General features: G+C 31.6%; 2 protein-coding genes and 2 long non-coding RNA genes across 4 annotated transcripts in view; 3 read left to right on the forward strand and 1 right to left on the reverse strand.

Annotated features, from left to right (window-relative positions):
• LOC133204607 (ADP-ribosylation factor-binding protein GGA1-like) overlaps positions 1-18,517 on the forward strand; it is a 261,424-nt gene that overhangs the window by 140,825 nt on the left and 102,082 nt on the right. The gene's annotated exons all lie outside the window — the stretch shown is intronic.
• LOC133178315 (uncharacterized) lies at positions 1,361-9,503 on the reverse strand. The gene is made up of 3 exons (XR_009719972.1): positions 9,273-9,503; positions 3,733-3,933; positions 1,361-1,967 (listed from the first exon to the last, which is right to left on the reverse strand). It is a non-coding gene; the product is annotated as an uncharacterized LOC133178315 (long non-coding RNA).
• LOC133178314 (uncharacterized) lies at positions 6,323-7,225 on the forward strand. Its single transcript, XR_009719971.1, has 3 exons — positions 6,323-6,398; positions 6,986-7,054; positions 7,171-7,225. It is a non-coding gene; the product is annotated as an uncharacterized LOC133178314 (long non-coding RNA).
• LOC133178316 (prostaglandin E2 receptor EP4 subtype-like) lies at positions 15,596-16,890 on the forward strand. The gene is made up of 2 exons (XM_061313048.1): positions 15,596-16,333; positions 16,497-16,890. Exons 1-2 carry the CDS (start codon positions 15,596-15,598, stop codon positions 16,770-16,772), a joined length of 1,014 nt encoding a protein of 337 aa, XP_061169032.1. The 3' UTR covers positions 16,773-16,890.

Raw genomic sequence — 18,517 nt, forward strand, 5'->3', positions numbered from 1 at the left:
ATTGTTGCTACAAGTCTGACTAAACCATCATACATGCTGTTGAAGCTAGGTAAAATAGTGACACCACCACAATATACTACACTGTACTTTGCTATGCATGTGTACAATATGGTGTAGAGTAACAGCAATATTTAACAAAATCAGATAAAATTTTAAGAGCTAAAACCACAAAGTACAAAAATAGTCCTTCACTAAAATAGATGAACTTATGTTTTATAATTTGAAGGGTTTTAAACTATTTATCTTAAATATCTTTTTCTAGTTTTCTTTTTATGGTTAAAATAACCTTTGTTTCTCTAATAATAAGTATCATAAGTTTACAAGTCAAGCAGTAGGCTTGTAGCAACGGTTCCAAAAGTGGGGGGGGGGCACCTTCCCCCAAAAAAATCTGTCAAGCAAAAAAAAAAAAAACTAAACTCACCAAAAATAGGGGAAGGGCAACTTCCCAAAATAATCTGATGGGCAAAAAAAAAAAAAGAAACCAAACTTATTAAATGTCCATTTTGTGGAAATTGACAGTGCTTGACCTTGTAGCAACGGGGGGGGGGGGGGGGGGGAGGGGGGCAATCACTATAGCAAACTACTATACTCGGAAAAAGTAGGTCCCCCCAGCATTCTACGGGCTTGAGCAGCTTTGTAATACTGCACCTGACATAACTCTCACACACTGACAGGAGCTTATAAATGAAGATAAAAACTTACAGTACATAACATGAGGCAGCTTATTACCTCCTCAATGTAACCATATGCATGAGGGACGGGAGATTATTAATACAAGAAAGTTGTAGGAGATTATACATTCATGACATTGGGTCAGATTATGACACAGATTTGAGTCATAAGCAATTTTTGTGTCAAGTATCAACTACCAATTAGCCTCCATTTGAGAGTAATAGACCAGGTACAAATAACACACCTTTTCTGCCAGAAGCCTTGAACTTGCTGAAATGACCTTGAGTCAAGGTCAGTTACTCAATACATACATGTAACCTTAGGTTATATGCAATATTTACGATCAGTATGAGCATCTCATGTTCTCCATACAAAATACAGGAATTCAATGTTTTTCTTAAAATGACATTTAACTTGATCAAAGGATCTTGAGTCAAGGTCATGGCACGCATTTGGGTCATTAGCAGTCCTTGTGTGCCATTTTCATCATTTTTCCAATGGAAAACCTGGTTAAAAATAAGGAACATGAATTTCCCAGGTTCTACTCTTTTTTTTAACATGCAGTGTATTTAGCATCTGTTCATACAATGATAAGGTAATGAAATAATTTTTATAATGAAATGTATTTAATATTGCAAAATTCATGAGAATCAAAATATATTAACATATTGAAAACTTATTTGCTCTATCTACAATTAAAAAGAAAAGAAAAATAATTTGTTATTTGACCAAATTTGAATTAATGAAAACTTATTACATTTAGTACCAAACACTGACATTGTATCTAAAAATGATGCTACAGACATGGCAAATTCTGATAACACCAATAATGTATCCACAACTGATGTCATGGACATTTCAAACAGACTGAAGATATATGACTCTTTTCATATAAAACTCTGGGGTCTTTCAACTGAAAAAGTCTACATTCTGAGATAGAATCCACTTTACTTTTTATAACGAGTCACACACAGTTTTCAATTCACATCTTCCATCAATAACTCCATATCGAATTTGTTGGCAATGCCAGTTTTAAACTGCATTCGATTAATACTGGGACATCATAGGAAATGATAGTGTATCCAGTGACTACACTTTTCTTGTCGTTACTCAAAACTTTAGTCTAATTCTGATTGTTACAAGAGAAACTTCTATGTTCACTTGTTATTGTACACCTTCATTCCATTTATTTTTAGACCTGGAATTTTGTCTGCCTGTTTATTGATTGTTCTTTGTGGAAAAAGTTGAAAACTTTTCTCGTCTCATTGCTTATATGATCATGATGTTCCCGCTCTCTGTAAGAAACAATAATCTTGTTTTAGTTATTAGTGCAGGTGATAAAATAATTTTCATTTTAATAACAATCAAATGATCTTGTCCACCTGATCTAGTCAATACAGGCCTACAGAATGGTTGTGTGTGTTGGGGGGGTGGGGGTCTGTCCTCCTAACTTTTTTCTGAGAATAGTATTTGGCTATAGAGTAAATTTTCTTTAAGATGTCAGTTGCACCCCCCTTTTTTTTTACTAGAGGTCTGCATCAATAAACTTGTTACATGTATATGGGCAGTTAGTGATTTCACATACCTAAACCTGTTGGCTTTATTTCAAACATGAAATGTTTAATAAGTTAATAACTATGAAACATACAAGTTGTATGTCCCTATGATACTATAAATAAACAATAATTAAGTATGTTTGTATTTATGTATAATTCATAATATTTAATGTCAAACCTAATATACCAGTTAGTATTCATCAAACAGTTACAATTCTTGCATATGGTTAGTGATGGGAAATTGGGATTTTTTTCATAATTGATTATTGGAATAATGGGATGCACTATAATTGAAAAAAAAATTGATTAATTTCAAATATTATATTTCTTCAATTTCAAATCTAGAAATAAATAAATTGTTTAGAAATTCTGGAGTGATTTCCAAAATACATTTTTGAAATAGTTTGTATCATTGGATTCATTTATTAGATTATTATTTAGGATTTAGTTAAATTCAAAGAAGAATGAATCAAAAATTAAAGGAATAATTTGCATTTAACTAATATTTTGAGTAATCGATTATCTATAATCGGGGACCATTTCGATTAGATAATTGATTTAATCGATTAATCATTACATCACTACATATGGTACTTTCAACTTTATCTAAAACTTGTCATGGGTATCAACTATGATATACATGTATTTGTCTAAAAGTGACACATAGGTCTGATTGACTGATTACATGTATTTTTACGTTTTTCTTCATACTGTAATATATCACTACATGTATAAAATACAATTTACTTGCTTACTAATTGTGAAATCTAGCCAATTATCAAAGAAAATAATCTAGTAAGTAAAGCCAAGGAAAATGATTGGTTAAACCTGCTTTGTTTCCACTTTTATCATGTTCATGCTTGAAAAATTGTCCAGTCTATGCGAAAGTTTTTTGGATCACACAGGACATTGGGTCCTGTGTAATCAATGAACACACAGGACCGAATCAATTTTTGTTGGACCAAAAAACCTAATGTAAAAAAGTGAAAAACATGAAAATGCAGAGTAGTAAGCCTAACACCTTTTCTTTTACAAGGGATTGCTCCCGCATAGTACTGTAGATGGTCCATACGGTTTTAATCACCTTCATTTACGTACATGTATTTGGATATTTGTGAGAAATTTTTTACTTATAACGAACATTTACATGACTCCCCATCAAAATAATAATGCTCAAAACTGGACATAGACACATCGGACATTCTGGTCCGGTGTAAAAAATGACGCATCGGACCAGAGGCACTACACATCGGTCAGGTCTGACGGTCCGATGTCTTTTGCATAGATTGGAAGTCAAAGAAATAGTGTTTTATTTATGGTGGACATTTTTTTATACATGCTATTATTGGGGAATTTAAAATGAATATTCATATTTTTCTTGAAAAAGCATTTTTAAAAAAATTGGGGTCAGCTGCAAAATAGGGTGGGTTCACTGGGTTGTGAAAGTGGAAACAATTTTGCCTAACAACACCACAGCCTAACATTTTGACAAATGTAAATGTACCTTAATGGTAGCTGATGATCCATAAGTTAGGATATCCACAGCATGAAAGAGCTGCTGAAATGGCATGGACATTTTAGAGCATCTGTCATATCACCCCCAGTTCCATAACCCTCCTTCCAAGTTTCCAGATAGCAGATATTTAGGGTTCCAGATCCTGTTCCATCTCAACTTCATGTTCAATGTCCACAATATTAGGGATACCTATTCAAATAATATACATGTACTACTAAATCTATATAGCTGAGATTTCTTCCCTATCACTGCATATATGTAAATGTAGATGCAGTATAAACAAAACAAGTGTTTTATTTTATTTTCATATTGTGTGGTCTAGATGATTATGATTGAGTTTCACATACTCTATAATATGTATTGATGCTTTTAGCTTTCATGAACTTAGAAGAAAATTCAATTAAAAAAATGATTATAGTCAAAATTGCAATTCAGACACTCTACCATCAACATAACTTGGAAATTAATAAGGAAAGAAATAATCTTAATAAAAAGAAAAGTCCTGTTTTAGGCCAAAGAATTTAGTGGTAAGTATTATTTGTGTTGTAGTGTAGTGAATTTTTTATCTAGTATGTTTTGGAAGAAAATTGTCTAGACAGTGTCGAACACCTTGCATCTGGTTACCTTCAAATTTCATTGAGTTATAACTGTGTCTCATATGACTTAACATTTATAATAAATTGTTGTTTCTTTTAATATATTTTCTATGTTTGCTAAATTTAAAAGCATCAATACATACATGTAGACATGATAGAGTACATGAAATTCGAAACGTTTTTCCAAAATCAAGCGCACCTGAATAACCCCATATCAAAAAATAATACATAAAAGTATATTTTTAATATATTTTTAATACAATCATTTTCGTATTGTTTAAAATTAATACAGAAAAAATATATTATTTTTGTATCACCAACAAATAGGTAGATTATTTTTGTATTAAAATCTGACTTTGATTTTTTTACAGGGTATTATTTTTGTATTTTTTGGGACTTAGATTATTTTCAGTATATCATTTTTGTATTTTTGTGGACTTAGTTTTTTTCAAGTGTATTTTTTCTGTATTAAAATTGAACTTAGTAATTTTACAGAAAATTACATACAGTTAATCTGTATTATTTTTGTATTAAAATTGAACTTAGTAATTTTACAGAAAATTACATACAGTTAGTCTGTATTATTCTTGTATTAAATTTGGACTTAATAATTTTTCAAAAAATACTATACAGTCAGTATGTATTTTTTTTATATTTATTTTGGACTTAGTGTTTTCTTTTACTGAAATTTGTATTTCTTTGAACTTAGGAAAATTTACAGAATGTCCTTGCAATAAGTCTGTTGGAATTAATATTTTTTCTCAGATTTTATTAATTAAGACCACTGCTATAAAGGTTGCTTTTATACTATTTACATTTAATTGCTATTTAGAACAGAAAACTTCAGTAGTTTAAATTTGTTAACTAAACAATTTCATTTTTAAAACATGTCTTTACTAGGTGTGAAATTGTCATTTGGAAAGAGATAGATACGTCTAAGGGGACACCTGTGCTGTACATGATACTTGTAAACACGCGGTAAATTTTGAAGATTCAGAGTTTCAGACTTTCTTTTTGTGTTGAAAATTTTACAGCGTGTTTACAACCAAGTGTTTACAACTATCGCCAACAGCACAGGTGGCCACCTGCAGGCTAACAATAGACGAGTACATGTTATACTACTCAAAGAAATAACATGATTTACCCGTGAAAACACATCCCAACCAAAAAAACAAAAAACAAAAACAAACAACATGGAGAGTTCCACTAATTACAGTACCTACGATGTTTTCTTGACTATACAACTCAATTTAGTATACATATTTAATTCAGTACGTATTACAATTACATGGAATAGAACTATTTAATTATCCGCTTTTAAAAAAAAATTAAATAAGAAATTATTACGAAAGAATATCATAAAATAATATAGAAAATGTTGTGAAATTGGTGTAAAGGATAGTTGTTAAACATTATTTCAATCTCTGGTACCGTATGTATGAGTTAAGTTGTCCGTCTAAAAGGCTATATATTATGTGACTCCCGCTCGTTTTGATCATTATATTTGAACTTTATGGTCTACTTCACAGGTCAACTTGAATATAAATATGGCTGCTCTCAGCGGAAATGATGACCGGAAATAATGATGTTTCGTAATCGGTAAATTCCGTAAGGAATAAAAAAATGATTCTGATGATTAAATTGAACATCGTTTTTTTCTAACATAATTTTAGGTTTGTTCAATTGATTCAAGATATTTAAAACCATGTAAATATGTTTTCTCTAACTGTTCCGATCTCAACATCGGTAATTTTCGTATATATGACACAATATGATTGGTCAGATTTTAAAACTCTTCCGTACTGTTCTCTGATTGGTCAACAATATTTCACCCACGCCATTTTGAAAATTCTTCCCGGGACGTGTTGAGAAAGCTGGAGGTGATTTTTGAATAAACTCTCATTTGCTCACGAGTAAAATGGATCGAAAAACAGAAGTTCAGCATAATCATGGTACACAGGATCATATATATGAACTAAGGAAAGCAAATACATAAGGAGACTGACGTTTTTTAGGCATCATATCCGGACTTTTCTGGTGTAAACAACGACAGTTGCGGTAAGATTATGTATATTTTAGCACATTAAAGTTTCAGTTTTTTAAATAATAACTTAGTACAAAGATAGAGGAACAAAGAATACCTTTTTTACCCATTTTGTAGTATTGTAGAAAGATAAAATAGTACGGTTATTGGCCATGTGGGGAACAAGGGTTTTTGTGATAAATTATGATTGGGGAGGGAGGGGTGGAAGATGGGGGTAATTTTCAAGCCTTTGGCTTCCTAGTTCTAATTCATTCCAATTTTTTCAAGTTTACCAGAGACGAATTATTTATTTTCCCTTCAAAAACAATTCTGTAATTTGTATAAACTCAAATTTTTTCGAGGGGGGGGGGCAGTTTATTTTAAATAACATTTGTTTACTCTTTCAACATTTTCAAGGACAGATTGTTTATTACAAATATTTTTTAAAAAATATTTTATAAATCAGCCCCCCCTTTTTCTTCTCCAGATTGTCAAATTAAATGGTTGTCCCCTAAGAAACCCCAGATTAAAGAAAAGTAATTTCAATGGTACAATTGTATGGAATTTGGTGAACTCCGCTGGATCTTTTGGAATTTCAATTTATAATTATTGTTAATTTTAGTCAGCAGAACATTGAAGAAAAGCTGATTAGTCATGGAGGAAGAAGATCCCTCTCAAGAAAGTATTGCAGGTGTGTTAGCTAAACAAAATCTATATAGAATTATTCTGGATGTGAAAATGTGTGTTTTGTTGAGGTAATGGTTCATTAAATTTTATTATTATATCATTCTGTTCTATATTTCACAGTGATGAAGTCAGATGAGATGACAGGTTGTGTGATTTGAAGATGGACTTCTGCAACAAAGTAAACACTCTTCTACCTTTTCCATACAAAAGAAACAGCAAAGCAGAGAGATCGAAACATTTGGTAAAAGTACAAAGAAAACAGGATTAGTTAAACTTGTGAAAAATATCAAGACTATTGAAGAGCAGATTATATGTAAAAAGAAAGATCAAGACTACAATTGGTAGCTGAATCAGTAGCCTGGCCACATTAATTACTTTTTAATTAGCTATTTGTACATTTAAGGTAATCTGACTGAGTTACTAAAATTGTTATTTAACAAATATTTCAAATAAATAAAAGATTTTTGAATAACAATCAATAGATGCTATTAAGAACCTCAATCTCCAACCCCTTTTCTTCAAATAACAATTTTTGCCCATGATCATTTTTGTAGTTTTTAAAACTCTGTTTTGTATTATTTTTAGCATTTAAATGTATTTTTTGTCTATCATTCTTGTACTTTTTTGATATTTTTGAAATACAATCCTTCATGCTGATAAAAATACAAAAACAATACATATTAATACAAAATTAATACATTCTATATTTTTTTCATACTTTTTTGTGTACTGTATTATTTTCATATTTTATATCTTTTTTGTACTTTTAATTGTTCCAGATGAAAAAATACAAAAATAATATATGTGATACAAAATTAATATATTCTATATTTTTTTTGTATTTTAATTCTTAAAGGTGAAAAAATACAAAAATAATATATGCTAATACAAAATTAATACATTCTGTATTTTTTCTATACTTTTCTATGGACTGTATTATTTTTATACTTTGGAGAGGAAAATAGAGAAATAATACAAAAGTACAAAAACAATACGTTTTTACAGGTCATGTGTATCATTTCTGTATTATTTCGAAAAAATAAAGTATATTAAAAATATATTTTTCTGTGTTTGGCTTTTAAAAAGTCTATTATTTTTGACCTAAATTGGAACCAAGATTTAGAGGGTTCCAAATTTGGTCATTAAAAATATACTTTTTTTGTATTATTTTAGTATTTTTTTCTTGTATTATTTTTGTATTCATTTTCGATATGGGACATCTATAAATTTTTGAATTTTTATTGATTCACCAACATTCCGGAATGCAATCATGTCACACAATATAAAAATAAATTGCAAAACAGAATTGTGTATAAATCATGTAAATTACCCCCTCATGTGTGCACTGGTAACCAGTGGTATTGTTTTTATTATAATATAGTGTAGTGCTCTTTATCACTTTTTTGAATCTATATTGTAAACAACAACTAAGGAAGAATATAACAATTTTTAATCACAAAATCTCTGCTTTTTTTTGAAAAAAACTTTAACATGAATCGTCACGAATTTATAAATACAAATACAAATATTTTATTGGCACAAACACAATTACAGTAATTGGTAAAGGCCCATACAGAACACATTAATAAGTATAATAATACAGTAGAACACAACTATAGAATACAAACAATTGGTGTAGCAAATAATGTAGTGTACTCATCAGATACTAGGTGATTCATAACAATGTAGTTACTCATTTATAGCTAGAACATTTTTTCTAATATCAGATATTTGACATAAAAATGAAGATAATATTTTAAGAACCCTTTTACACCTGGTTTTCATCAATGATTTTAACAAATTGTCATTATTATGGATTGTTTGGTTGAAATTAGGGAAAGTAGATAATTTTGTTTTGAATATTTTTCTCTGTGCTTCATATTTCGGACAGAGCAAAATGAAATGTTTTTCATCCTCAATATCAAGGTTTTGACAAACTTTACACAACCTATCATTTTTATTAATTTCAACATATCTACCTTTTTCAATTTCTAAATTATGTGCACTTAACCTAATTTTTGCTAAAAATGATCTATCATGCAGTGTATAATGTTGTGAGTTCACTCATGCCCCCAATTCAGAAAAAAGTACCCAGTTCACTCATATATATATATAAATATATATATATCTTATCTAATACCGGTATTTAGCTGAGCCACAATCACTTTTACTGAATTTCTGAGGTAATGTTAGTTCAATGGTGTCAAATACTAGAGACAAACCTGGGCAGATCGTTTTTGCTAGGCTAGAGTTGTCATGCGTTTGTGATTCGAATGATGGGTTTAATCTTTGCACAGTAATTTTCAGTCAGACGCAGCTCACCATCGCCTTTCTTGAGTCAACGAAGCCTTGCTGTGCCGCTGAATAGATTTGGTTGACGAAAATCCTCGTTTTCTCCGCATTTCATTCTTTTCGAAACATCCGCTTTGTTTACATTACCGAAAAGTAAGATAAGTCGTAAAATTACCTCGACCTGTTGTTAGTTTGAATCCAATGAAATTTTAGTCACATTTTATATGATTTTATATCAAGTATATCTTTAAAATAAGTTGCATTGTAAATTTTATTTCCAACTCTACTAAAGAGATGAACGACATACGATTCATTTACGTCATTCGGAGTTGCGCGGTGGATTCAAAATCGTCACTACCATACGTCCTTAATGAAGATATAAAGTAAAACTATGAAAAACATCAAAAGGTACACCGTTATTACATTATTACTACATGATCAATATGTCACATGTTTCCAGCTGACAAAGCTTATAACAATATAGTTTTTCTTTGTAAGGCTCTTTATTACAGCGTCATTTTAGAGGAATTAGTTTTAATTTCAGTTTAATCCAGCTTTTACTCACAGTTCCCTTTCAAACATGAAAATCTTCAAAATCAAAGTTTTAACTTTTCCAGTCAACGGAAGTGTACTTGTTTTATCGTACATAGATATATTTATGTTACATGCAAGGGCAGGTGTGATCATTAGAGAAGGGATGTTTATTCCTTTGTTGCACCTGATTACCTCTTTGATATTTTTAGAGGTCGATCCTTGCTCTGCTCTTTATTTCAGTCGTTTATTAGACCTTTGTGCATGATAACCATTCGTTATCCTCGCATTTTATTACAAGATCCATTAAGTGCTCAACCAAACAAGTATCTTTATTCCTCTAAAAATAATAACGGTTTTGAAGAAGAAACTTTAGTCCTAGCGTGCTGCAACATACAGAAAACATGCAACCATTTACATTCCTCACTTTATTTATTTGCAAACAGGAACATATGAAAGTTTTATATAAAATTATGCTAAAAAGGTTAAGGTTTTTATTGATAACAGAAATTTAGAAAAAAATTACCATTTGAATTAATTATGACGTCATATTTGACATCACTGAAAAAACAGATAATGTCATTCTTAATGTGGAATTTAATAAAAATCAATCATCAGGAGTTCCGATACTGCTTTATCAGAGCATGCCACCAGTTCCTGTGATTAGGACAATGAAAATAAGGTTTACAGAATGCAAAGAACTTACTAATAGTAATATAAATTGGAAGTTGTATAAATCTGTAAAATTTTGCAGCTAATGGAAGAGTTCATGTATGATCAAAGAAATTTAAAGAAAAAAAAATGAAGAAAAAGAGGCATTGTTCCAGAGATTCACATGAAAACTTTTTGTAAAATAACTGAGTTTGTGAACAAATTGAGCAAGTCAAGTGTAGATCAGATGCTGAAATATGTTTTGAATCTTAAACCTTGGACTGGTTAGAACAAATGTTTGGAGGACCATTCAACTCTTCAAATCCGTTAAATTGGGTCTCCACACTCACCTGACTTAACACCCCTTGACCTTTGTCTGTGCGGATATTTAAAGGTCAAAGTTTTTGAAATACACCCTCAAAAAACAAATGAACTCAGAATGGTTCGAAAAATGAGACCTGATTCATTACATGTACCAAGAGACTCTCTGCAATAGTAATGAGAACTTTCTTGCATCGGATAGATTTATTCATTCATCAAAAATGACGCCATTTTGAACATATTTTGTAACTAAGTGAAATTTTACAAGTTTCTTTTTTTCTTTTGTAATTCATTATCTATTTGCCATATTAACTTTATTTTATTGAGAATAAATCTTGAAATTGTGACTTTTAATTTGAAATATTGGTGCATGGTATTGGTTGAAAGACCAGAAAAATTTAATCAATCAAAATGGTTGCATGTTTTCTGAAACACCCTGTATTTAAGAAGTGGTGTAAATCAAATGTGGATTCTCCAAAACTCCAAATAACTTCTAGAAAGTTTAAAAGCACAACGTTTTAAAAAAAAGCAGTAACATCAAAATGTATGAATTTTCAACGCTTTATACAATTATCTGATGTTGCTTTCCATTTCAATTCGACATTTAGGTATGTCGACGACGTTTTATTAATTAACAGTATTCAGTTTCAATCATACATTGATTCGATATATTTCATTGAACTCGAAATAAAAGACACCATAGTCTGACACATCTATTTCATATTTTAATATTATGCTAGAAAATGGCACCGATGGCAAACTAACAACTAAACTTTATAAGAAAAATTGATGACTTCAACTTCTATCGTTAACTTTCCTCATTTATGTAGCAATATACCATTATCACCTGCATATGGAGTTTATGTCTCCCTGTTGATTTGATACTTTAGAGCATGTTCTAAGTACAAATAATTTCTAAAACGAGGTTGGCTCTTGACAAATAAGTTGATGATACAATAATATCAATAATATCGTTTAAAGTCAACATTTTGCAAATTCTATGGTCGATACAATGACCTTGTTTGCAAATACAGTCTGTCGGTAAGTCGAATGTTGTCTTTCATACAAATTGTTAGGCCATTATTTTCACACCTGTCTACGGATTTTTCCGTTAACCCGAAAATGACAAGGTGCACACAGTGGATGTAATCGGTCGACAGGGGATTCTTGCTCCTCCATTGGATCTAATCCCCCGTCCGTTCTCAGAGGTCCGCGTTGGCTTTGCTCATAATTTATATTATTCAAATGGACTTTTGAGAACAATCACTGTTCGTTATCTCCACATTTCATTTTTTTGGAAGACGATCAATGCTGTTACTATTCTAGAAAAAAGACATTTTTCTTGTTCATTTTTGACGACTAATCAAATAGAATTATCTTAATTTAAATAGCATTTCATTTTGATTAGCAATGAGTCTACTTTTTATATAGTGAGATTTATCAGGAATGCATAAAGAACCTGATTTTTAGGTATATATGTACAACTCACTCGACAGTCGGAAATGTGGATGCACAAGTTTGTTAAAAGAAAAGGAGTTTATTTGTATTAGCTTTTGCATTAATTTTTCATTATCCTCTATAGGTATATAATTGAGGTTAATTCGATAATAAACAAAAAAGCGGAATATGATTAATAATTAGAAAGACGTCAAGCAGGTCGAACGAATAAACTTTTCATCTACAAAATAAAAGACATTGTTAGTTATAAAATGAAAGTCATATTTACAGAATATGACTACTTAAACCACTGACGACTCTTACTGTAACAGTTTGTGAGAAAAAAAAAGGAAAGCAATAAAGGATCCAGCAGAGGGGGGGGGGGGTTGAGGGTCCGGACCCCCCGGATTCTCTGTTACTATTATCGAATTCAGTTTCAGTTAAGTATCCAAAAATTGGACTTGGATTCCCTCACCTGGGGAACACAGACAAATGAAGGAGAGCGATGCGATTTGTTCATGAAAAACATTACCCCGTCCTCCCACGAAAAGGTTTATCGAGTTTGGACAGTTCTAATTTTTGCTTGCTTGTCAACAAATTTCTACAAAAAATTTGAGTGGGTATGGCCCCCCTCCCCTAGAAAAATTCCTGGATCTGCCCTTGCAGACATATATGCAGGGACTTCTCTAAATGTGAAGATAATGAGATTATTTTAACATATTATTATTATCTTGTTAAGATTTTATTTTAAAATTTGGGTACTTACAAACTAGAATCAATTTTATATAAATATTAACTTTCTTCATTAACAATTTCCTTATTTAACATGTCCTCTATCACATTCCTGTCATATAAATTTAATAATATGAATAAAGTGCTAAAATAAATAAATCAATTAATAAATAAAATAATAAAATAAAATATTAAATAATATAAAATAAAAGGACAAAAACAAATAAACTCTCTTCCACTGATTTTTTTTTTTTGCTTCATAAAATTCTGATACGCTGAAGTTTTTTGGGGTTAAACTGGAATCTCTATGTCTGTCAGAATTTTTTTGTCTGTCATGATGTTTATTTCTGAAACTATATCATTCTTTTTTTTCAAACTTTGCAGGCAGAAATATTATGTTGCACTGAACTTGTGCATCCGATATTTTAAGTTTGAACTAATAAAAATGTAATAAAAAAGATACGTTTTATTTCATCGTACATATTTGTAGATAAATAAGAGTTCTAAGTGAAATTTTTGTCTGGAACATAACTATTGTCACAGAGGAAAATTACCACCGGACATTTTTCAAATTACTTTGAAGATTTTTACTAATAAATTCTACTTACCGGTTATTTATTGATGAGTTGTCATAATTGCTTCAATTTGTCAGATTTTATAATTACAAAATATTTATTAACATAGTATGTTAATTAGCCACAAGTGATATGACCAGATGGACTGTGCTTTGGGTGACTTAATTATCGTTTATTTAAATATGTAATCTTCAGCTATACTTGTAAAACAAATAACTCTGACATCAGTTACTTAAATGTCAAATATCAATCATGTATTTTTAAAAATACACAATTTTGTTAACTTTCAGGGAGTTGGAATCTGATACTGTCCGAGAAATAAAGGTCTGCAAATCGTTACGGCAGTTTTATCTTATTACCAATAGTCTTGCAAACACTGACAAAGATTGTTTGTGACGCAAGGACATATACTGACCATGATCCATGGTATTTTGGACAAGGTTAAAATAACTGGTATAAACTCGCTGATCACTTAATATTGCGCGTTGAGTGGTTGCTTTCCATATGTCTTGTGTAAATTTGGAAAACCAAATCTAAGGAGAATCAAAGTGTCAGGACGTGTAATGTGACGAACCCTTGTCAATTCCTATTTTCACATAATTATTCAATCTTCACTTTTGAGATAACTAACTCATTATAACAAGATAATCAACCCGTTATAAGGAGATAATAATTTATAACGATATACTAACTATTATAAAATAATTTTATGCCCCCTTATCGAAGATTCGGGGGTATATAGTCTATGGCTTTCATATTTCACATGCGTATTCTTTATGCCAATACCTTTCCTTGGATACCACCATATTTGACCTTTTGACCTTGACCTTGGAGTTTGACCCAGTTTTGCAAAATTTTACCAAACTTTAACCTTGGCCATAACTTTCGAACAATTGATGGTAGGGCTTTCAAACTAAACATATGTAATTCTTGTGACTAGACCTTTCTTTAGATACCAACAACTTTGACCTTGACCTTGGAGTTTGACCTACTTTTGGAAAACTTTAACTTTGGCCATAACTTTTGAACGGTTGGTTCTAGGGCTTTCATACTTCACATATGTAATCCTTGTGACATGACCTTTCTTTGGATACCAACAACTTTAACCCTTGGAACTTGGAGTTTGACCTTCTTGTGGAAAACATTAACCCTGGCCATAACTCTTGAACAATTGGTGCTAAGGCTTTCTTATTTCACATGTGTAATTCGTGTGACAAGACCTTCCTTTGGATACCAACAACTTTGACCCTTTGGCCTTGACCTTGGAGTTTGACCTACTTTTGGAAAACTTTGACATTGGTCATAACTTTTGAACGATTGGTGCTTTGGCTTTCATATTTCACCTGTGTATTTCTTGGGAGAAGGCCTTTCCTTGGGCACCATTAATTTTGACCGTTTGACCTTGACCTTGATGTTTGACATACTTTTGAAAAAAACTTTAACCTTTTCCATATCTATTCAACAGTTGCTGCTACAGCTTTCATATTTCACAGGTTTATTCCTAGTGACAAGACCTTACTTTGGGTACCGACATATTTGATTTGCATTTGAAAAAGTTAACCTTTGCTTTAAGTTGCCATACAGGGGAATCAGTGTTTCACAAACACATCTTGTTATGAATGTTATAATTCATTTACTAATCATTTACTGAAGTAATAATAATAAAAAAACGTCTCATTTCCCCATGTGCACTTTCTAACAAAACCGCAAATACATGTAGATCGGACACTCCTGCGGACTATAATGAATCAACCTTGTTTCCATGAAAATACATCATTATTATAAGAAACCTTTTCTCGCTAATTAATCCCCCCCTAGTGTAAGGCGTTTCTTACAATATTAAGTGTAATTTGCTAAGACAGAAAACTTTAGCCCACCACAAAAATCCTAGTGCAACATCACCAGAAATTTCTAGGCGGTATTTATATCTTGCCAATTCATCATTTCAGTAGGATTTAGGAGACAAGAAGCTGAAGATATAGCGATCGAACTGAATTTTATATTTGATGGATAAGAATCTAACAATATCTACACCGGGACTGGAATGGCCATCCGCGGCTCCAGCAGCACTTTTACTAGTTTTTGGAGTAACGGGAAATGTGTTGGCATTGATTATTCTCTGTTGTTCTTCTAAAAGTCATAAATGGCGACCCTTCTATCGCTTCGTTTGTGGACTTGCCATTACAGATGGGGGTGGCATATTGCTTTCCTACCCTATAATTATGGTTCGTTACGGCACCGAATTCAAATTTAACTATCCGCAGCCGTTGTGTGACTATATGGCATTTATTTTCATGTTTACTATTTTTGGTTCGGCACTATTTGTTTGTGCAATGTCTCTCGATCGTTTTATTGCAATTCTGTATCCCCACTTTTATAACTCCCTAACAAAAAACAGGAGAGTTGTTTCAACGATAGTCGGAGTTTGGATATTCGCTGCATTTTTATCAAGTCTCCATTTGATAGTTGGTCTTAAAAGTCAGAGTTTTTTCCCGGGTTCTTGGTGTTTTCTGGACTTTGTAGAAGATGGCACATCAAACAGGATCCTCGCCTTGTTTTACTCGCTGACAGGCATTATGATTCTTATCACCATAATTGTACTTAACACATCAGTAGTTATAAAAGTCTGTTATGACAGTCGCCAGAAGAAGAATATGTGCATAACAAAGAAGAAAAACACATATATCATGGTCTTCCTGTTCTTAATTGTGATCCTCTTTACTTCATGTATATCACCACTTTTAGTAAGTATTGTAGTATGGGTGATGCTGGGATGAGAATTCGACAATTTATAATACATGTGATGATTTCTTTCATGTAATTATATTTGTACATGTATGACCATGACTGATGAAAAATATCTCTGCTTCATATGCCTATCATTTCTTTCTTTGTACTTCTTTACAGATAACGATTTTCGGACATGCAATTGGAAGAATTTCCGGAAATGGGCTGTTAGAACTCAATGCTATACGTCTCTCCATTTCGAACTCCATCATTGATCCTTGGATCTATATTGTATTTCGAAAAGATACTTTCGAATATTTTAAGCGAATGGCCTTAACATTGGGACTTATTTCTGAATCAAGCTCAACCAGTAACACTCCATCTTCCAACAAAGAGAATCCTAGCAGCGATCCAATTGATTCAAAGTCGTCAAAGGACTTGGCCAATCCCTCATAAGTGGAAATCTCAGTAAAGAGCATACATTTCCTTTTCTGTCTAGAGACAAATAAAATCAAAATGGACGAAATATATACTTAACATGTTTGAATGAAACACCGTAAATGTCTTATTTTATCATATTTTTCATTTCTATAATCCATGAGTATTGCAATATGTGTTACTGTTACACTTTATCCATATTTTAATGATATGCATTTAAAGGTTGCATAATGCTAAAGAGATTCAATAAACATGTAGAACGGATGAAATTCTTAAAAATCGAATTTCAGTCTTTAAATACTTTTTACATTTAAGTCAACGAAAGTGAGTTCGATATACCCTACCTATACTGGTTACCTAAACTTCATAAAAATCCATACAAACAAAGATACATCGCCTGGTCCAGTAAGTGCTCTACCAACACTTTTTAAACTCCCAGCAAAAATATTAACTACTGTGAAGGAGAAACTTCTGACGTACTGTGCTACAGCATATTTGAAAAGTGGTGTAAATCTCTGTGTGGATTCTCAAAAATTCAAAAGAACTTTAAGAAAATTCAAAATAATATTTTTTTCTCTCAAAAATTATAACATCAAAATGTATGACACTTCATACAACCATTCTTCATGATAAAATAAAAAAGAGCTTTTTGATATCATAGACAACTGCTTCTTCAATAGAAATGGAAGTCATCGACATAATTACTAATTAAAATCACTCTGATTCTACCCGTAAGTACTCTGAAGTTGATATTAAAAGGATGCTGGAGTTCCTCATTGGCAACATCTATGTACCTTTAAGAGAACAGACCTTCCAGCAAACTGTTGAAAATTCGATTTTCACTTATTGAGCTCCTTTATTAGCCGACCTGTTTTAAATTTATATGAGGTAGAATTTATTCAAAACTTCTACATGAGAAGAAGAAAACACTTGCTGTGGCCTTCAACTTGACAGATATATCGATGACGTTTTACCTATTAGCAATAGTTACTTACGAAAAAAAAAAGCCACTGTAGACGATATTTTACTGATTATAGCCGATAAAGGCCACCTAATTCTAAATTGTATGACAAACGAGATGATTTATACTTTTCCATCGTCATCTCTCCCTTTTTTACATAGTAATATCCCGTTATCACCTGCATAAGGTGTTTACATCTCCCAACCTATTCGATACTCAAAAGCATGCTCCGAGTGCGATCAATCTTTTAAACCGGGACAGGCTACTGACAGATAAGTTGATGTTACAGTGATTTCAACAACCTTGTTTAAATTCAACATTTTGTAAATTCTATGGTCGACATTATGATCTTGTTAGCAAATATTATCTATCATTGGGTCGTACTTTTTTGATTGATCACTGTTCGTTATCTTCACCTTTATCATCCCACAGAACTCGAAATGAAAGACACTACAGAGTCTGACACATCTTTTCATGTTTTCGTGTTTTACTAGAGAAAGACAATGATAGCAACTAAACTTTATGATAAATGTGATGACTTCACCCTGTCTATCGTCAACTTCCCATATATATGGTCATATATAGCAATGTACCATTATCCCCAGCAGATGGTGTGTATGTTTCCCAGTTGATTCGATATGCAAGAGCATACTAGAATTCTGCATTTTTTCAGTTTCTTAATCGAGATAGACTTTTGACAAATATATTGATGTGACAAGGTATCAACATTATACAGTCAACCTTTATTTCTCGAACTCGACGAGACCAAGATTAAACTTCGGAGATTCGAGATAACGAGGGT

The sequence above is a fragment of the Saccostrea echinata genome, unplaced genomic scaffold (assembly GCF_033153115.1).
Source record: "Saccostrea echinata isolate AGI-Se365-2 ecotype Australia unplaced genomic scaffold, CSIRO_AGI_Sech_v1 ptg000002l, whole genome shotgun sequence".
Classification (NCBI taxonomy): domain Eukaryota; kingdom Metazoa; phylum Mollusca; class Bivalvia; order Ostreida; family Ostreidae; genus Saccostrea; species Saccostrea echinata.